Below are 22,712 nucleotides of genomic sequence, written 5' to 3' on the forward strand. Positions count from 1 at the left end.
GCATTAAAGATTAGGATATTTTACATTCTTATATGGATCTCTTTGGTATCTTGAAAAATTGGAAGAACTGGCAACATTAAGTCTGCTTTCCAGAATAAATACGATCAACTGGAGTTCAGTGGTGGCTATGCCATTTTTAGTTGGATTTTAAACTTCTCTTAGTTTTCTTACACTCCACATATAATACTTTACTCATTTATATTACATGGTAGAACACAATATAAACCTCTGAAGGGATTTGAGTTTGCAACTCCTATTTTCAATAATGTGTGTTTGTGCTCAGTTGTGTCTGACTCTTTGTGATCCCATGGACTACAGCCAGCCAGCCTCCTCTGTCCCTGGTCTTTTCCAGGCAATAATACTGGAGTAGGTTGCCATTTCCTACTTCCAATTTTCAATAATAATGATCATAAAAATTTGATTGTTCATATATGCCTTTGCAGGGAGTGCTTACATCTTTTTAAAGTATAAATTTTTTATAGATACTAATTCACATAGTTCAGAATTTGAAGTGTAAATAAGGGTATAAAGTTATCTCTTAAATACTACCCTTGTCTTTCATATTACCCCTGTCTTCTGGCCACCCAGAAAACATTCCCAGAGGCATACTGCATCTACTACAATATGCTCCTTACTTGTTTTCACTTGACTTGTGAACTGCATTGGATATAGTTTCATATCAGTAAATTAAAGTCTTCTTCAAGTTTTTTTTTTTCCAAAGTAAACATACCATTTTACATTCCCACTAGAAATATATGAAGGTTCCAGTTTCTCCAAATCCTCAACACTTGTTACTATATTTTTATTATAATCATCCTAGTGACTGTGAAGTAGTATCTCATTGTAGTTTTGGTTTGCATTTCTCTTGTGACTAATGATGTTGAGCCTCTTTCCATGTACTTTATGGCTGTTTGTAGATCTAGTTTGGAGAAATATCTATTAAAATTCTTTGCACATTTTTAAATTGGGTTGTCTTTTTGTTATCGAGTTGTAAGAGTACTTTATGTATTCTGGTTAATAGACCATTGGCTATATGATTTGCAACTTGGATATATGATTTCCCCATTTTGTGGGTTTCCTTTTCATTTTCTTGATGATATCTTTTGAAGCACAGACGTTTCTTTTTTTAATATTTATTTTATTTTTGGCCTTGATGTGTCTTTGTTGCAACACATGGGCTCTTCGTTGCTTCATGGAGGCTTTCTCTAGTTGTGTAGTATGTGGGCTTCTCATTTTGGTGGCTTCTCTTTTTGCGGAGCACAGGCTCTAGGGCAGGTGGACTTAGTATTGTGGCCACGGACTTAGTTGCTCCATCCTGGTCTATCTGGGACCAGGGATCGAACCCTATCCTCTGTATTGGCAAGAAGATTTTGAACTACTGGACAACCAGGGAAGTCTCTTAAGCACAAAAGTTTTGATGAAATTCAGTTTATCTACTTTTTTTTTGATTGTTTACGTTTTGGTGTTATATCTAAGAAACTATTGCCAAATCCAAAATCATGGAGACTTACATCTGTGTTTTCTTGTAAGAGTTTTATAGTTTTAGTGTGTACATTTAGGTCTATGATCTGTTTTTGTGTATGGTATTTATTTTGGAGAGGGATGGATGGTGCTTTTTTTGTTCATTCCTTCCAGTTACATTGATAACTAGGATTTTCTTAAAAGCTAAATTACATATTATGTCATATAGGATAGGTAATTTTATTATGTATTCATTGACTCACGTAATGGTATTTTACACCAGCATTCCAAATGGCTCCAATTTCCTTAACATCAAATGCTGTTAAATTGCTGATCATTTTTATCCTATTTGAATCTTGTTATTCTTCTTACTCAAGGTTTATGTTAATTATGAGATTAATGAGCAAAACTAAATTAGGTAGATTTTATTTTAGTTAACCCATTAGTATTTCAGCTTAATAACTAGTATCTTTTTCTAGGTTAAAAAATTATAAATTCACTATAGAACTATGATTTTAATTTATGAATTTTTGGTCATTGTTCCCACCCACACTTTCCTAATAAGCATAGACTTTTCCCATTTTATTTCTGGGAAAAATCACTGGAGAAGTTAAGTTGTAATGACATTAACCCTGAAGGAAAAGTCCCTAGTTATTTATAAGGTTTGTTTGATTTGCTAAATAGAAAAATTCCTGAATTCATTTCTTGATAATTGCAGGCAGACATAAAGATAGAAAAAGTCATAGTCATCCCCTTCTCCAATGCAGAAGAAGCATTAATTTTGTTTTTTAGTGGGATAGGGATGGAATTTGACTATGTTTAAAAAATGATTCTTACTGGTGTTTATCAAGAGTTATTTTTCCTTATTAGAGAAAAGTAATATGTAGACCAAGAATAATTATAATGATGCCCTATTTTGTATTACATTGTATATTTTAATTATAAATTAAAATTGGAAGAGGGAAATACTGTAAACCTTTAAGAACATTTCCCTTACTGTATTCAAATGGATTAAAGAGATGACAAACACGGAAGCTGCCTATAATGAATTTAGTAGAGGAAATATAAATACTGTAACACAAGGCAGAGTGTGCTGGTTGCCTTAAGGCATTGTGGGAAGACAGGAAGGCAGAGATGAATGCTTTGAGGGGAGAGAAGGTACTTCTCTGGTAAATACTGCAGCATCTTTTAACTAGACTTTGAAGGATAAAGAAATTAGGTAGGGAAATGGGCTTGTTGTCAATGCAGCGGAGCTCTGGAGGAAGTTAGATGATCAGAGGCACAGAGGCAGACCAGCATAAAGCCTGGAAGTCAGGTGAGGGGGAGAGGACCCCTTGGGCCAAGTGTAGGCTCTGAAGGATGCTACTGCCAGAGGGACCAAGACACAGATAACCTCAGACATTAAATGAAGGGGGTTGGAATTTATACTTTCTTTTTAAAAATTTATTTTTATTTATTTGACTATGGTCTTAGTTGGAGAATGTGGGATCTAGTTCCTTGACCAGGAATTGAACTCAAGGGCCTCCTGCATTGGGAGCAGGGAAGACTAGCCACTGGACCACCAGGGAAGTCCGGTTGGAGTTTGTTCTATAACCATATAAAAATCTTTAAAAGATGAGCAGAAGAGTAAGAGATAAAGCCTGTTTCTTCAGGTAGATTTTGTTGTTGTTGCTTTAGTTGCTAAGTTATGTCTGACTCTTGGCAACCCCATGGACTTTAGCCTGCAAGTCTCCTCTCTCCATGGAATTTCTCAGGCAAGAATCCTGGACTGGGTTGCATTTCATTCTCCAGGGGATCATCCTGACCCAAAGACTGAACCTGCATCTCCTGCTTGACAGGTGGATTCTTTACGACTGTGCCACCTGGGAGACTCTTTAGGAAGATTACCTTAGCAGTAGGATGTAGGATCAATTAAAGGAGGTAGAGGTTACGTTGGGGTGACTGGTATGGAGGTTACTGAGGTGTTCTCTGCTAGAGTGCAGTGAGGCTTGAACAGAGGTGGTAATGAGAGTGGTTGAAAAAAGTGCATAGTTCTCAGTGGCTGAGAGGAATGGATCACCCTGTAAGACGTGAAGAATTCAGAGGAAGAATGAATGAGGGAGTACGTGGGGAGGGATAATATACAAATATGTAGAGTTTGAAGTTTTGGCATGTCTTTGGGGTAGATGGAAATTTGTTAGAACTCAGAAATAAAGGCTGAAATATTAATGTGAGAGTCTGTTACAGAAAGGTGAAAGGTGAAGCTATGGAGGAAGTTGAGATCCCCAAGGGAGAGGTGACTGAGGATAGAAAGTAAAGAAACACATGCCTTCTTTTTAGTTTTATTTCTCTGTACTGACCTGGTGACATACACAGCCAAAAAGTTGTTTGTTTGTTTGTTTTGAGGAATAAATTCCACTTGATATTACTTATTTGTTAGTACATGTCTCTACAAATAGAATGAAAGGGAAATAATTCTTTGTTTTTGAATTCTTAATGATTTGACCACCAAAAAAATTGAAAAGCTTCCTGGAAAATATTGCAGCATATTTTAACTAGGTTTTAAAGGATAAAGTGCCTACTCCCATGAGCAACACAGTAACAAATGGTTGCTTATTTCATTACAAAGTAGTAGTAGTGGTTACTAATAGATAGTGCTTATATAGTGCCAAATTCTTCTCTACCTTCTTATGTTCACTCGGTGTAGACCTATACTGTATTCAACACAAAGGTAGCTAATGCTTCATGGTAATAGTGAAGAGTTTGTTTCAAAAGCATTCTTAAAAACATGCAAAAACAACATTTTAGGGGATACCTTTAGTATGAATGTGAAAAACATGGTATATTTGACCATGTACTTCCTTAAAACAATTGAAATACATTTTTGTCTCCTCTTCTGTGGTTTAAAATGCCTTCAACAGGTTGAAAGAATTTAGATAATTTGTTTTACAGAGAGATAAGGGTCTGACATTTAACACAACCCCAGGTGCATGTGGTTTCTTAAAAAATGTCAAAAAGATCACATGATCTTAGTGTACAAAGTCAGAAAAACAAGATCTTTTTGAGTGTCTTAACTGAAATGGAGCATAAATAAAAATTCCCAGTATAAAAAGCAAGAAATTAATTATTGCAAAACTATTTGTGTTTTTTGTCCATTTTTGTTAAAGATGAAATTCATAACATCTTGTTACATGATTTGCTAAATTTTTTGTTGTTAAGTTTTTTAACCTGAAGGCTGTATTATTATTCCCATACTGACTTTGCAAAGTGAAATGTAGCTTTAGCAAATGTTTTTAAAAAACATTTAAAAAATATTAGAGATTTGTTTCAAATGCTAGTAAGATGGATTTTTTTTATAATAGAAATCATTGTTTTCATTATGAAGCTAATTCATCCACATTCAATAATCTTCTCCAGAACCACATAAATCAAAGTTGTATAGCAATAAAGACATTCATATATACAGGAATTTCACACTTAACATTTTATTCTAAATGTAAAGAATGAATATAAAGACACATTCTCTTAGCTCTTGATGTTATATACATTTTGAATATTGCTGATTAGGATGCTGTAACTAATAAGGCAGCTATTGATCTTATTTAGGATTGCTTATTTATCATAAAAAATTCCTTTTGTTTTTGGATTGAAGGAATGTGGTTAAAAACCACGTATTTTAACAAAGGAATTGCTTAAATTTTCCTCTATAAGCTTATTTTGTTTTATTCTTTAAGTTACTATATCTGTTTCTTTAACAGTATTATTGTTTAAAAATTATAAGCAGGAAATGAATAATCTCCACATCCCAACATGGGAGGTAAGTATTCTGAAGATTTATAAGGTTTATAAACAAGGAAATGGTGACACAGCTGACTTAATGGGGCCACGGATTCAATGTGAAAGAGGACATAAGAGTCCCTGGCTCTTCATCCTATACCCCAAACCATATCTTTTACCACAACTAAAGCACTAGAGTCACATCCTGTATAACTCAATGGGAGTTGTGTTTACTGAATTATTTCCTTGGGGGTAGATGTTTGTCATAGTTTTGTATACACTGAGGAAAGTGTAATTTTACTGAGTATATTCATGAAGCATTGATAATTGATATTAAAGTATATAAATTTACTTTTTTTGCATAATAATTGCAACTGTAATAATGGAATAAAGAAGGAACCTGTAATTTACTCCCATATTTCCTTACAGTGCTTACCAAGAATCACATTTGGAATATCTAAAATTTTGATTTACATTTTCTGGGGAGTTTATTAGAGTTGAACTCTGTTCATTTGGAGATTTAGTTTGAAGCCCAGGTCAGCTCCTGGCTACTCCCAGATAATGTTCCAAGAGAATGTAGTTACTAAGAATAGAAGAAGTACCTTCTGAGGTGAACCATCTCATTGGCCATCTGTAGATTCCTCTGAATCAAGACAATCCTAGGTGTCACCAACTGACCAGGAAATTTAGACCCAGTATAATATCTAACCTATACCATGGAAGGAATGCTTATGGAGTTTTTTGGATTAGATCTAAATCAGATTTTCTAAGTCCTCTAAGTCTGGTTCCCATCACTTCATGGCAAACAGAAGGGGGAAAAGTGGAAACAGTGACATGTTTTATTTTCTTGGGCTCCAAAATCACTGTAGACGGTGACTACAGCCATGAAATTAAAAGATACTTGCTCCTTGGAAGGAAAGTTATGACAAACCTAGATAGGGTATTAAAAAGCAGAGACAACACTTTGCTGACAAAGGTCCATATAGTCAAAGCTATGGTTTTTCCAGTAATCATGTTCGGATGTGAGAGTTGGACCATAAAGAAAGCTAAGCACCAAAGAATTGATGCTTTTGAACTGGTGTTGGAGAAGACTTGTGAGAGTCTCTTGGGCAGTAAGGAGTCAAACCAGTCAGTCCTAAAGGAAATCAACCTTGAATACTTTTTGGAAGGACTGATGCTGGTGCTGAAGCTCCAATACTTTGGCCACCTGATAGGAAGAGCTGACTCATTGGAAAGGACCCGATGCTGGGAAAGATTGAAGGCAGGAGGAGAAGGGGATGACACAGAATGAGATGGTTGGATGGCATTACTGACTCAAGGGGCATGAATCTGAGTAAACTCCCAGAGATAGTGATGGACAGGGAAGCCTAGCATGCTGCAGTCCGTGGAGTTGCAAAGAGTCAGACGTGACTTAGCAATTGAACAACAAAAAGTCCTGTAAAGCACTGAGTTGTTGTTTTAGTTGCTGAGTCTTTTGTGACCCTGTGGACTATTGGCTCCTCTGTCCATGGGATTTCCTAGGCAAGAATACTGGAGTGGGTTGCCATTTCCTTCTCCAGGGAATCTTCCCGACCCAGGGATCAAACCCAAGTCTCCTGCATCTTATACATTGGCAGGTGGATTCTTTACCACTGTGCCACCAGGGAAACCCAATTAGAGCATTTATCTTACTAAAATTTACTCCCTGTTGATTGCTGATTGCTCCCTGTTGATTCAGTCAATTGGGTTTTCCATTTCAATAAACACATCTTACTGATTGCTCATAAATCCTTAGATTCAGATTTCATTTTACTGTGAATGTAAATTCCTGAAAGATTTATTCACTCACTCACATAAAGTCAGCTACTATAATAGCCTGACTTAGGAATCCTAGACAATTTTTAAAAGCTTGATTTTATAAATATAAATGGGTTAATATTTTATAGATTAATTGTATAACCTTGATTCACTTCCCTAATGAATAGATTCTAATGAATAGGTAACTGGGTCAGACAGTGGACTACAGGTAATTTAATGCTCTCAATTGATACGATATTCATTTAAAAAAAATAGATTCAAAGAAAGCATAGTCTTCCAGAAGATATTAGGTAATCTGTGAAGTAATCGAATTAAAAAATACCTAAATCTTATCTCTAGGATTCGTATCCTAGGAATCGCTAATTCCTGTCCTAGGAAATTGAAAACAGATTTACCGAGTATGGTGGGTGAATCAAACTTGTATCTTTCCCATGGAAGTGGAGTCAACTTTATCCTGGTAATACTTTAGCCTAACTTTCAGGCCAAAGCCACACTTGATAGACAGCAAAACTTTCCCTAACCTCATATTTATTTTGCCTTTTATGTTTCAGTATCAGGCTATATACTCCAGTTTGGATAGGCCATTGAATAAGGAGGAAATGAAATGATACCCCAAATTGGTTTTTTGACTTTCCTAACAATCTCTGTTTTATAAAGCATGATAATTAAAGTTTATCTTTTGGTTTTTTTTTTTTTCTTTTTACAGGAACACCAGTGTATTCCGTAGCATGGGGCCCTGATTCAGAAAAGGTTCTTTATACAGCAGGCAAGCAGCTGATCATTAAACCGCTTCAACCAAATGCTAAAATTTTACAGGTACTTCTCAGGCATTTGTAAATTGTTATCAGGATCTGCCAGACTGCTCAGTAAGAGGTCACTTTCTTAGGAGTCCCTTTCTTTTGGGTGGTCTTGTTATAGTCGAGGCTTTTAAGTGTGTGGTTTTATCAGCCTTTATTATAGAACAGGGAATACTTGTTGATGTTTCCAATAAGGTTCACTTCCCTCTTATTCCAACTCTCATTATATCAGTAAATCATAAATATGTTTACATGATTTGGCACAAAATTCAAATTTAGCACAGTCAGCCTCACATGGATAGATTTGAGACAGAATGGGACTAAATCATAAAACTTTAAGAACTTGTTTAGATGGTTTTTTATCATCTCTAGTGTCTTCTTCCCCCTCCTCCCCATTGTCTGTTCAGTACCCTTGAACTTTCTCTAAGACCCTAGAATTGTTTTAGTATTTATTTAAAGTGGGTTGGGGGGAGTCAATGTAATGCTTAGAACAAATTGGGTATATATAATTTTACCAATTACAGGGAAGCAGAACAATAGTGGCAGTTAAGACAGGTCAGGGTAGGACAAATTAATGGAAAACCTTTAAGCCTATCTCTGAGATTTTGATGTTTGATTTCAGTGTGAAGAGGCAGAATCATTTTCTTCATATTTTGATAGTAACACGGTATAGTGTAGGTAATAGAAATATAGATTTTGGAGTTAGTCACCTGGGTTCAAATGTTCATTACTTATATGTAACTTTAGGCAAATTATAAAATTATCTCAGAGCTTAAGCTTTCTCATCTCTTAGATGTGATCCTAATACCTAATTGATAGGATTATTGTGAGGATTAAATGAGTTAAATTACAAAGTACATAGGACAGTGCATATAATAAAAATATTGAATGTACACAATAAAGAGCAGTTGTTATTATTGATGTTATGGTGTTATTATGTCATCTGTAACTTTTATTTAACCACTAATAAATTAGAGACAAGGAGGCCAGTTAATAGGTCAGGGATTTGGTGCTGGAGATTCACTGGCTACAGAAGGGATAAAAGTGTTTTAAGAAGAAACTTCAGGGTTTTTAGTTTGTTTTTTGCCATGCTGTGTGGCTTCTAGAATCTTAGTTCCTGGACCAGGGATTGAACCTGGGTTCCTGGCAGTGGAAACTCAGAGTCCTAACTACTGGGCTACCAGGGAATTCCCAAGACGCATTGTGTTTAACAGTTCAGTAGATAGAGAATTTGGAGAGTAAGGATATAGAAATGACTTTGCGGTTCCATATTAGTCACTTCTGTGTAGAATTATGCTGTACATATTCCATACAGTCATTGTGTATTTACATTTTTACTGCATGAGGAACACTCTGCTAAGAACTGTGAAACAACAGAAGGGGAAGAAGCTAGGGAAGAGGTTTGGTTCTTCCTGCCTTTAGTCAAAGTCCTTCCATACCACTTATACCCTGAAAATGTTCTTTGAAATCATACAGCAAAAGCAGGCCCAATGAATCTTTTAATTTATAAATATATGATTTGTTTGTGCTGTGCTGTGTTTAGTTGCTCAGTTGTGTCCAGTTCTTTGCAATCCCATGGCCTGTAGCCTGCCAGGCACCTCTGTCCATGGGGATTCTCCAGGCAAGAATACTGGAATGGTTTGCCATGCCCTCCTCCAGGGGATCTTTCCAACCCAGGGACTGAACCCAGGTCTCCCGAATTGCAGGCAGATTCTTTACTGTCTGAGCCACCAGGGAAGCCCGTGATTTGTTTAGATACCTGTAATTAAGCATATATAAATTAAGCTCAGGAAGATGCGTATATCACCATTGATAAAGTTCTGGTTTTGTGGCTCGGTGAAACCTTTGACTCAGGAAATAGTGGAGGGAAAAATTCAGCTAAAGTGAAGGAGTTAAAGGAGTTAAATGGAATTCGTAATTTAATGCAAATCTTCTATTTCTTTTGGAAAACTAAAGTTCCCGCAGTTTTTCCTTGGGTATAAATATATACTCAACTTTAGATTGTTCACAAAAAAGAATGCTTACTTAATTCTTGCTTGTAGAATACAGTTCAAAAGTGTACACTTAATTTCCTTTAAGAGCTTTAGGGACTCTTCTAGAGGCCCAGAACTTGGTTTCATAGTGAAGAAACTTCTGTTTATTTAGTCAGTCAGTGAGAATGTGATGCATACTTACTATATGTCAGGTACTATGTTGAGTGTAAGCCTTGTACTATAACATATTCAAAGTGAAACAGAACATAGTTTCTGCCTTTAAGGAGCTCATGGTTCAGAGGAATTTCACAAAATGCCTAATACCTTAAGAAATAATTGAAAATGGTATATGCATTATGTATAATGTGTAAATATATGTACTGTATAAGTGATATCCTAAATTATAAGGAAAATTTAAACCATGTTTTGTTCCTAACGTTTAAATATGAACATTTTATTTTTTTAGCTTTAAAATAAATAATGTTTGTATATTGAAATTTTTATGTTTGCAGTTTATTTCAGGACAGTGGCTTAATTTAAAGTAACTTGTGAAAATTATTGCTTTCAAAACATTTGTTTTTGACATTGTATATTTTTATGTATTTTGATAAAGCAAGTTATGAATTATTGCTTATTCTTAGGGCTTGCTGCTGTTGCTTATTTGACCCTAATTTGATGTGGGTTTTTTTTCCATATACATGAAGAACAATAGATTGGGAAGGATCTATAGAATGAAAATCCTTGAAATCAGTCACTCTTTGATGCAAATTTAGTTGACTCAGACATTAAAATGTACCTTATAGTCTTCAAGAAAAATTTTTTTTCAGTTATATTATTCAAATATAGTGAAAGACTAATGGCTTTTAATTACATGTGTGGTAAGAGCTAAATGAGCACATAAATTATATTTAAGAGTGAGAAGACATCCATATTTACTTACTAGATTTGCCAATTTTGGTGTGACTTATGTAGATATATACACAAATATGTGTGTATTCTGTATATGTATAGGATATATATATCTGTAGAAAGCCTCTTTGTTATATAGTAAATACAGCAGAAGGTTCTCAGAGTAGTTAGTGTCTATTCTAAGGACATGAAGGTAAAGAGAATGAATCTTAGGGGAATGAACAGGAAAGAATAAAGGGAGTAATAAAGACGATGTCCATATAGTAGAAGATTTTTTTTTTTTTTAAGAAAAGAATTAGCAAACAAAAATGAAAGCAGTATCAATAACAGGATTAGCTGTGCAAAGGGAGAAAAACTTGGATTTAACTAAGTTTTGGAGTACATAACATATATTCATATTCATTCCATTATCATCACACAAACTTCAGGCTTTTAATAGTTTAACAGCAAGTGATTTTCCATCTGGGGTCCAGGCTATTGAGACTTGAAGGATGTGAGTTATATAGTGGATGTCATAGTGCAAGGTGCTTTTCATTAGTTTAAATCAGAAATGAAACAAACAAATAGCTGTGCATAATGGCTATGAAAGGAAGATAGGAGTTTTCTCAAAGAAGACTAGAGAACACTAGAAAAAGGCTGAAAAAAAACAAGTCTTAGAAAATTTTCAGTGCCCTTGAAGTTATAATTTATATCTTATTTTTTCTCCTAGTGGAAAGCTCATGATGGCATTATTTTAAAAGTAGATTGGAACTCTGTCAATGATTTGATTTTATCTGCTGGTGAAGACTGTAAATATAAGGTATGTAATGTTTGAATTTATCACCTGGTTGAAAGAATCGAATTTTGGTGAAAAGTATTTAGCATATAAGAATATTCTTCAAGTCCTTCATTTTAGTCATATCTTTTAATCTGACAATTTAGGAAATTGTTATTTTATAATTTTCAGTGGTATTTTGAAGTGTTGCCTTTCTCCTTGGCCTATTTCATTGACCTATAAAATTTGATTTAATGAGTGGTAACACGAATACAATGCCTTGTTTTAGTGACTATTTAAATCAATTTAAGGTTTAAAAAGTCAACCATACTGGTTTATTAAATGTTAATCAGCTCCAGACCAAAATAATTTGTGAGGAAGAATAAGATTTATGGTAAATATAGTTGGAGAAAATTTGGTTCAAATAAATACTTTCAGGGAAAGTTGATAGAGCACTTATTGAACAAAAAAAATTTAAGCAAAAAACAGAATATTATTATTAAATTTAAAAGGATTACAATGGATAGGTTTTAGAATTAATTAAAGACTTCAGTTCAGTTCAGCTCAGATCAGTTGCTCAGTCATGTCGGACTCTTTGCGACCCCATGAATAGCAGCACGCCAGGCCTCCCTGTCCATCACCAACTCCCGGAGTTCACTCAAACTCATGTCCATTGAGTTGGTGATGCCATCCAGCCATCTCATCCTCTGTCTGTCGTCCCCTTCTCCTCCTCCCAGCATCAGAGTCTTTTCCAATGAGTCAACTCTTCGCATGAGGTGGCCAAAGTACTGGAGTTTCAGCTTTAGCATCATTCCTTCCAAAGAAATCCCAGGGCTGATCTCCTTCAGAATGGACTGGTTGGATCTCCTTGCAGTCCAAGGGACTCTCAAGAGTCTTCTCCAACACCACAGTTCAAAAGCATCAATTCTTCAGCACTCAGCTTTCTTCACAGTCCAACTCTCACATCCATACATGACTACTGGAAAAACCATAGCCTCGACTAGACAGACCTTTGTAAAATCCAAAATTATCACAATGTTCTATAACTTTTTCTTTGAGATATTTAGGTTTCCAGGAATACAGCTTACCCCCCAGTTCCCCCAACCTTTGTGGATAGTAAAGACATGTAATTGCTAATATTATAAAATGATGATTTCTAAATCTTTACTTGATATTTTATTGGAAAGCAGACTTGTTTGTAATAATGTGGTGATGTTATAAAAGATTTTTTAAATTTGCTTTCGTAGGTATGGGATAGTTATGGCCGTCCTCTCTACAGTTCTCAACCTCATGAGCATCCTATTACCTCAGTAGCCTGGGCTCCAGATGGAGAATTATTTGCCGTTGGATCATTTCATTCTTTATGCTTGTGCGATAAAACTGGGGTAAGACATAGTGGTGACCAATCACAGATGTTCTGTCATAAATGTGATAATGCACAACACACCTAGTTCTCAATCTTTAAAAACATTTTCAGTGATGCATTTGACTGCATCTTTCTGATTTGTCTTCTTAATATATTGGTTCAATCAATTCTAGATTTATGGGATCATTCAAGCTCTTTAAGTTCAATTTGAAGACTGAGTATGTTCTCTACTGTCTTTCTGAAAATACTCATTTTAAGCATATTTGTGAAAGATAGTAAAGTGTTAAAATTTATGCCCAATCAACATAGAGAGTTGAGTTTTGAACTTTTTCTTTTTTAAACTGTCAGTGTGCTTCATACGTGGAGAAGGCAATGGCACCCCATTCCAGTACTCTTGCCTGGAAAATCCCATGGACAGAGGAGCCTGGAAGGCTGCAGTCCATGGGGTCGCTGAGGGTTGGACACGACTGAGCAACTTCACTTTCACTTTTCACTTTCATGCATTGGAGAAAGAAATGGCAACCCACTCCAGTGTTCTTGCCTGGAGAATCCCAGGGACGGGGGAGCCTGGTGGGCTGCTGTCTATGGGGTCGCACAGAGTCGGACACGACTGAAGCAACTTAGCAGCAGCAGCAGTGCTTCATATAAAAATTTTGGTTGCATATTTTTGGTAAGGAATTGATAGTAATTTTTTTTAAATGGTCATTTTAAAATCAAAGATTTCATATTTGAATGCACGTATGATTTTTCTCTCATAAGAGAGTATGCCCTGTATACAAATTCTGTTTAAAACATAGGCAAACAACCCAGCTCAGCAGCGTTTACCATTGTACTTAGAGAATGAACTATTTCATCAAAGTGCTCCCAAGGCAGCAGCATTATATGAGAGACTATTCCATATTGTTCCTGACTATGAGAAAATCACAATTTTTCTGTGGCTTATTTTCCTCAAATGTAAAATAAGACAGTTTATTTAGAATTCTTAAAGCCTTATAAACACAAAAAGCATAAATATGAATTTGCTTTTCTCTGATTTTGGTACCTAAAAATCTAAATATAATTCTCTATTTTTAGAAGCACACAACTGTACTTCTGTTTGACAGATGTTCTCTAGATGTGCATCGTTAATTTTATAATGTTGTCTTAGTTTCAGGTATATAGCAAAGTGAATCAGTTATACATATACATATATCCACTCTTTTTAAGTTTCTTTTCCCATACAAGTCATTACAGAGTATTGAGTAGAGTTCTTGATATAACACATTTTAACAGTGGTTATTCCTGGAGTTTGAAGTAGTAGGTGATGTTTTTTGAAAATTTCATTTTCTAAAATTTTCAAATTAAAGATATGCTTTGTATAACTTTTGAAGAGGGGAACAAAGCTAGATTTATTTTTTAATTTTAATTTGCTTGCAGAATTCATTGGATTCTCTAAATATATAATTCATCTTTCTTTCCTTTTTTAAAAAACATTGATTTTTGAAGCTATTTAATTTGTATACATAATAAAAAATGGAAAATTATTTTTAAGGTGACAGACATAGAACACATATATCTTTATTGGAAAATGATTCTGTTCACTAAGATATAAGTGCTATAAGCATTTTGGGTCAAAAGCAAATTACCTGGGGACTTCCCTGGTGGTTCAGTGGTTAAAATCCCATGCTTCCAATGCAGGGTTCAAACACTGGTCGGGAAATTAAGATCCCACATACTGTGTGGCCAATTAATAAATAAAATTAAAAAACAAACAAAAAACCTCAAAACTAAATTACCTGTATAAGTACTTCCTGCACATCTTTTTAAAAAATGCCAAGCAAATATAGTCCCTTTGGAGTTTACTTTCTATTGATAAGATGGATATTAAATGATTAATTACCCACTCATTTATTTAATTACAGTTGTAATACATTTTACAAGAAGATACAGGCTTCTCCTAGTAATGAGAACTAATATCTTTGGGGGGGTCAAGGCAAGTTCATGTGGTGAAAGGTAAGAAGGGCAATACTTATTGAGATTCTTCACCTTTTCCACTTACCAAGTAAGTGGTATCAAGTTAAGAGCCTAAAATTTAAGTCAGTGGTGCTGAATACTTTTCCCACACAATTATTTATATCTTGAAAAAACCTTACTAAGGTTTCTTTTAAGAAGTACATATTTTCATCAGCCTGAAAATGTCACTCTTAAATGTAACTCTTTGTTTTTTTTTTTCCTCATAATCCTGCAACTTGAGTTCAGTTCAGTAACTCAGTCATGTCCAACTCTTTGTAACCCCATGGACTACAGCACGCCATGCCTCCCTGTCCATCACAAACTCCCGGAGTTTACTCAGACTCATATCCATTGAGTTGGTGATGCCATCCAACCATCTCATCCTCTGTCATCCCCTTCTTCTCCCTCCTTCAATCTTTCCCAGCATGAGGATCTTTTCAAACGAGTCAGTTCTTCATATCAGGTGGCCAAAGTATTGCAGTTTCAGCTTCAACATCAGTCCTTCCAATGAATATTCAGGACTGATTTCCTTTAGGATGAACCGGTTGAATCTCCTTGCAGTCCAAGGGACTCTCAAGAGTCTTCTCCAACACCACAGTTCAAAAGCATCAATTCTTTGGTGCTCAGCTTTCTTTATAGTCCAACTCTCACATGCATACATGGCTACTGGAAAAAGCATATCCTTGACTAGACAACAGTTAGAACTGGACATGGAACAACAGACTGGTTCCAAATAGGAAAAGGAGTACGTCAAGGCTGTATATCGTCACCCTGCTTATTTAACTTATATGCAGAATACATGATTAGAAATGCTGGGCTGGAGGAAGCACAAGCTGGAATCAAGATTTGTCAGGAGGTGCGTTAGGCATTACTGACAAAATGGAGGCATGGCCCCAACCCCCTCTCCTCATCCCACAGGCACGGTCCCAGGATGAAGGAGTTAGGTTTTGTGATTCTGACTTGTTCTTTCCTTTCTTCGGTTGAGTTGGCTAGAAAAAATGTTAAGGTGCTTATTGTTCTTGAGAAGAGCATGAGAAAACACAAAGCCTTCTGCAGTTGTGCACAGAAAATAATCTATAAAGTAACCATTGACATTTGTTCAAGGATTTTTACAAAGAATGTCCCAGGATGAGCACGTAGGCCGCAGCTTGAGGCCATGGGAAGGATTGTTATCTGAGACCTGTTTGTGAGGGAAATGTTTATGGCAAAGGAAGTTTTCTGAGTTTCAGTTCAGTTCAGTCGCTCAGTCGTGTCCGATTCTTTGCAACCCCATGAATCACAGCACATCAGGCCTCCCTGTCCGTCACCAACTCCCGGAGTTCACTCAAACTCACGTCCATCGAGTCGGTGATGCCATCCAGCCATCTCATCCTCTGTCGTCCCCTTTTCCTCCTGCCCCCAATCCCTCCCAGCATCAGAGTCTTTTCCAATGAGTCAACTCTTCACATGAGGTGGCCAAAGTACTGGAGCTTCAGCTTTAGCATGATTCCCTCCAAAGAAATCCCAGGGCTGATCTCCTTCAGAATGGACTGGTTCGATCTCCTTGCAGTCCAAGGGACTCTCAAGAGTCTTCTCCAACACCACAGTTCAAAAGCATCAATTCTTCAGCGCTCAGCTTTCTTCACAGTCCAACTCTCACATCCATACATGACTACTGGAAAAACCATAGCCTTGACTAGACGGACCTTTGTTGGCAAAGTAATGTCTCTGCTTTTCAATATACTATCTAAGTTGGTCATAACTTCCAAGGAGTAAGCATCTTTTAATTTCATGGCTGAGTTTAGGGTTTAGGAATAAACCTAAAAAAAGTTTAGAAGTTTTTTAGGAGATAGAGAGCTTAGGATACTAGGGGCAAGCAGGATTTAGAAAGACAAGAAATAAACTCAGGAATGTGGTATGCAGCCCAGACATAAGCATGAGTTACAATGTAATCATAAGTAAACAGAGAATCCCCAAAGCAGGAACTCTGTTTGAAGGGCAACAATGAGACAATAAATCTGGGTGAGGGGAAACTGAAAATGTCAAACCTCTGACCTAATGCTTTTGTCAAAGTATAAAAGAAGACCTGATGCTTGAAATAAACATGTAGCCCCACATCTGGAGTCAGAGGCTACATCATTCTTAGCTCACACTGCTCTTCCCTTCAGGCTGATTCCCTGGCTGCTGGAGCTGGACTCCGGCAAAGATTGCCAGGAGAAATATCAATAACCTCAGATATGCAGATGACACCACCCTTATGGCAGACAGTGAATAAGAACTAAAGAGCTTCTTGATGAAAGTGAAAGAGGAGAGTGAAAAATTTGGCTTAAAGCTCAACGTTCAGAAAACTAAGATCATGTCATCTGATCCCATCACTTCATGGCAAATATATGGGGAACCAGTGGAAACAGTGGCTGACTTTATTTTTCTGGTCTCCAAGATTGCTGCAGATGGTGATTGCAGCCATGAAATTAAAAGACGCTTCCTCCTTGGAAGGAAAGTTATGACCAGCCTAGACAGCATATTAAAAAGAAGAGACGTTACTTTGCCAACAAAGGTCTGTCTAGTCAAGGCTATGATTTTTCCAGTGGTCATGTATGGATGTGAGAGTTGGACTATAAAGAAAGCTGAGCGCCGAAGAATTGATGCTTTTGAACTGTGGTGTTGGCAAAGACTCTTGAGAGTCCCCTGGACTGCAAGGAGATCCAACCAATACATCCTAAAGGAGATCAGTCCTGGGTGTTCATTGGAAGGACTGATGTTGAAGCTGAAACTCCAATACTTGGCCACCTGATGTGAAGAGCTAACTCATTTGAGAAGACCCTGATGCTGGGAGGGATTGGGGGCAGGAGGAGAAGGGGACAACAGAGGATGAGATGGTTGGATGGCATCACCGACTTGATGGACATGGTTTTGGGTAAACTCCGGGAGTTTGTGATGGACAGGGAAGCCTGGCATGTCGCGGTTCATGGGGTCACAAAGAGTCGGACACGACTGAGCAACTGAACTTAACTGAACTGACTAGACAGACCTTGTTGGCAAAGTAATGTCTCTGCTTTTTAATATGGTGTCTAGGTCTTGCCTGGAAAATCCCATGGGCGGAGGAGCCTGGTTGGCTGCAGTCCATGGGGTCGCGAAGAGTCGGACACAACTGAGCGACTTCACTTTCATGCATTGGAGAAGGAAATGGCAACCCACTCCAGTGTTCTTTCCTGGAGAATCCCAGGGACGGGGGAGCCTGGTAAGCTGCCGTCTGTGGGGTCACACAGAGTCAGACAGGACTGAAGCGACTTAGCAGCAGTAGCAGCAGCTAGGTTGGTCATGATTTTTCTTCCAAGGAGTAAGTGTCTTTTAATTTCATGGTTGCAGTCACCATCTGTGGTGATTTTGGAGCCCCCCAAAATAAAGTTTGTCACTGTTTGCACTGTTTCCCCATCTATTTGCCATGAAGTGACGGGACCAAATGCCATAATCATAGTGTTCTGAATGTTGAGCTTTAAGCCAACTTTTTCACTCTCCTCTTTCACTTTCATCAAGAGGCTCTTTAGCCTTTCCCTTCTGCACGGGATCTTCCCAATCCAGGGTTCAAACCCAGGTCTCCTGCATTGCAGGTGGATTCTTTACCATGTGAGCCAGAAGGGAAGCCCAAGAATACTGGAGTGGGTAGGCTACCCCTTCTCCAGTGGATCTTCCCAACCTAGGAATCGAACCGGGGTCTTCTGCATTGCAGGGGATTCTACCAACTGAGCTATCAGGGAAGCCCAACCTGTAACTTAAAGTTGTATAATTAATAGTAGTAATCATTTATCCAGGGCCAGATTCTGTGGAAGAGTTGTATAATTAATAGTAGTAATCATTTATCCAGGGCCAGATTCTGTGGAAGAATGTCAGTGTTAGAGATTATAAAAATCTGAGGAAGGATATGTATCCTAGCATTTGCTACAAATTTATTATTTCTATTTTAAGAGCTGTTTTGAGGGCTCTTCACAAATTTTTAATTGAGTGCAGTTTTCTTAACGTTTTCTTAAAAATTCTTTCTAGGTTTTCTTGAGAGAAATTAGATAGTAATTTTATAATATAAGCTTTAAAGTGTGATGTTGATATAAACTTTCAGGTTATCTGTGAAATAATAAACCAAGAAAAATACGGTTTTTGTAAACATTTTCTTTTAATGTTTTTCAAGAAATATTTGTATTGGGGAGAAAAAAGAAAGATCTAATGCTCAAATAATAGGTTTTGGTTTGAATGTATTCCTTAGCATGCATGTATGTAACTGGACTGATGAAAGAAATATTTGAAAAAGCAGAAATTTTTGTATTTTTGTCTAGGTACATCACTGCAACTCAGTTGTTGTATAGTAAATCTAATATTCTCACTAGCTTTCATCATAAGATTGGAATTTTTTTAAAAAGACTCTCACTAAGCTGTTATGAAACTCTGGTTCCTATTTACACCTTCTATTTAGGAAGGCAAGTTAACCTATATTGGTTCAGAACTCACGTCCTGGCTAACTTTTGCAGACTGTGGTTCAAATACCATTTTCATTTTCAGAGTCATTGCAGCACTATTTTGGTTTGCCCTACTTGTTTTCAACCCAGAGGCAAATTTGAAACCTTAGTGTAAGTGGTATACCACAGTACAATTAGTTGTCATGGTTTTACTGTGTGTATTCAAGTCAGTTGCATGTATAGGGTGCTTGATGGTGTTCCAAGGGCTTCATAGTAGTGTTAGTCGCTCAGTCGTGTCCATCTCTTTGCAACCCCATGGACTGTAACCTTCCAGGCTTCTCTGTCCATGGGATTCTCCAGGCAAGAATACTGGAGTGGGTTGCCATTCCCTTCTCCAGAGGAGCTTCTCAACCCAAAGATCAAAGCCAGGTCTCTTGCATTGCAGACAGATTCTTTACCATCTAAGCTACAGGGAAGGGCTTTGTACCAGTCTCTAACTTCTTCCACTCCAGATCCTACCCCAGATTGTGCATAGAGGGAGTTGTATGTTGCCTCTTGGCTGTCATTAGTGTAAATCAGAGATAGTAGACCGGGACCCCACTGGACAGCCTTCATGGTACTCGTTGGAGATGGGCTCTGCTTCAGTATTACAGGGTTGGAATGGTCTGAGAGGCTCTAGCTCGCAAACTCTACAGTATCTGGTGGGGAGGGAGAAGGGTGCTCCCTCTGCTCACTTGAGTGCAGAGCAGGAATGTTCTATAGCGCTCCATCCCACTGTCTCCACAGCACGCAGTACCATGGCTTCTTTCATTGTGTTTGGAGAAGGGTAGTTATGTCCAATGTCTTGCATTGCAGTCCCTCTCCCCAGCCCCTTAAACAGAGAATAAGCATTACTTGGTGCTTGTTTTGTCTCATATACTACTTAGAGTTAATATAATGCCATTTCATGTAAAATATAAGAACCTCGCATGCATGTTGTTCCATTTACCCTCCTCTCCTCTATAGTTGTATCACATATCAAAGTAAGTTATAATTTTTACTTTTAAAAGCCATTCATTTTAAAGAAATTAAGAGAAAGAGGAAAGAAAGAAATGTTTAGCATTTCTAGTGCTCTTCATTTCTTCCTGAAGATCCTAATTTCCAGTCAATATAATTTTTCTTCAACCTAAAAATCTTCCTTTAGGCTTATCTCATAGTGTATAAGACTTCCCTGGTGGCTCAGATGGTAAAGAATCCACCCACAATGCAGGAGACCTGGGTTAGATCCCTGGATTGGGAAGATCCCTGGAGGAGGGCATGACAACCCATTCCAGTATTCTTGCCTGGAGAATCCCCATGGACAGAGGAGCCTGGTGGGCTGCAGCCCATGGGGTCAGACATGACTGAGTACCTAAGCACACACACAACACAGCCCATAGTGTGTAACTGCTGGTGATGAATTTTCTTCTTGTTTTTCTGAAAATGTTTTTGTTTTTCTCTTCACTGGATTTATAATTCTGGGCTGACAGAGCTTTTATCCTTTCTTTCAGTGCTTTAAAGATATTACTCCACTCTCTTGGTCTCTTATTATTTTTGATGAGAAATAAGTGACTGTTGGTATCATTGCTCTCCTGAATGTAAGGTGGCCTTTACTTCTGGCTGGTTTGCAGATACTCAGGTTTTCTTTGCTTTTCAACAGTTTGATAGGGTATGACTTTCTTTGTATTTGTCATGTTTTGGATTCTCTATACTTGTTGAGTATGTAAATTTAGGATTTCATCAAATGGGGAAATTTTGGCCATTATTTTTTCAAATTTTGTGCCCCATTCTCTGTTTCCTTCCCTGCTGGAGGCCCAATTAAATTTTTTTTAGACCTTTGATTTTTAAAAAATCAGGTCAGTAAGGCTCTGTTCACATTTCTTCAATCTTTTTTCCCTCTCACTTCTAGAAATTTATCTGAAGAGATCATTGAACATGTACACAACGATGTACGCATAACAATCTCATCACAGTATCGTAATAGTAAAGATCAGAAATAAGTTGTGTCCACAAGAAGGAGTCTGATTAGATTATTATTCTATATACCCAAAATGGAATACCCTCAATTAATTAAAAGTGGGGAAGAGGGATTATGTTTAATAACCTGGAAAGCTATATATGGTAATTTATTTAGTAAAAAAACCAGATTTTATTTTGTAATCTCACTTACATAAAATTGTATACCAACATCTCTCTGGAATCTAATCCAAAACTTATAGCAACCAGGAGTAATGCTTAATGAAAAAAAGAACTAGGTTGCTAAATTTTAGTAAGAAAGCACTATGGCATTTTTTTGTTTACCTGCCTACCATCTGCCATTCCTAGCTTGGCAGTGGCCTTGGGGACAGAAGCCTATGTTCTAGTATAGCTTGTTGGTGTCAGTATGCTTTGTTGTTGTTCAGTTGCTAAGTTGTGTCCGACTCTTTGTGACCCTGTTGACTGCAGTACACCAGGCTTCCCTGTCCTTCACTGTCTCCCATAGTTTGCTCAAATTCATGTCCATTCAGTTGGTGATGCTGTCTAACCATCTCATCGTCTGGTACCCTGTCTCCTGTTGCGTTCAGTCTTTTCCAGCATCAGGGTCTTTTCCAATGAGTTGGCTTTTCCCATCAGGTGGCCAAAGTATTAGAGTTTCAGCGTTAACATCAGTCCTTCCAATGAATATTCAGGACTGACTTCCTTTAGAATTGAATGGTTTGATCTCCTTGCAGTCCAAGACTCTGAAGAGTCTTCTCCACCTCCACAATTCGAAAGCATCAGTTGTTCAGTGCTCAGCCTTCTTATGGTCCAACTCTCACATTCATGCATAAATGCTGGAAAAACCATAGCTTTGACTATACTGAATTTTGTTGGCAAAGTGCTGTCTTTGTTTTATGATATGCTGTCTAGGTTTGTCTTAGCTTTCCTTCCAGGGAGCACCATGTTCTTAAAAAAAAAAAAAAAAACTATAGTTGTACTTTTTGACCCTTTTGGTGGTTCCCCTGAGAGACCAGCATAAAGGCTTGTCTTTGTTTTGCCTTCCTTGGAAATCTCTCAGAGCTGGAGGGACTACCCGTGTGGCATCTGTTGAAAACTTGTGAAGACATTCTATGCACAGCCACTTGAAACAAAGGTTGGTGAATGGGGCAAGCAGAAGATAGACCAAAAAAACCTGGGGAGGAAGAGGCTGAGACAGAAGATACATAGAAAAATCAGGGCATTGGAGAGCTGTCACATATACTGAGATTTCAGTGTGCAACACACATGCTCATGGCTAGACACACAAGACTTTAGAGGTGTGTCATTGGCATACTTTTGAGCTCTGCACAGGCAGGAGGTGAAGGCTAAGGCAGAATTATAGGTGACCTGGCTAAGTGTTGAAGGAGTGCCCCAGCTCAGAGCCAATTGGGAAAGAGTGGGAGAGTATTTTTTTCTTTCTCTTTGGCTTTGTCAGGTTGCTGGCTGATCACTGAGATAACAGAA

General features: G+C 37.4%; 1 protein-coding gene across 3 annotated transcripts in view; it reads left to right on the forward strand.

Annotated features, from left to right (window-relative positions):
• IFT80 (intraflagellar transport 80) overlaps window positions 1–22,712 on the forward strand; it is a 112,628-nt gene that overhangs the window by 14,354 nt on the left and 75,562 nt on the right. For all 3 annotated transcript variants that reach the window (XM_070374050.1, XM_070374043.1, XM_005904408.2), the window contains exons 4-6: window positions 7,721–7,830; window positions 11,403–11,492; window positions 12,695–12,832. In XM_070374050.1, coding sequence (XP_070230151.1) covers window positions 7,721–7,830; window positions 11,403–11,492; window positions 12,695–12,832 — 338 coding nt within the window. The remainder of the gene's footprint in view (window positions 1–7,720; window positions 7,831–11,402; window positions 11,493–12,694; window positions 12,833–22,712) is intronic.

The sequence above is a fragment of the Bos mutus genome, chromosome 1 (assembly GCF_027580195.1).
Source record: "Bos mutus isolate GX-2022 chromosome 1, NWIPB_WYAK_1.1, whole genome shotgun sequence".
NCBI lineage: Eukaryota > Metazoa > Chordata > Mammalia > Artiodactyla > Bovidae > Bos > Bos mutus.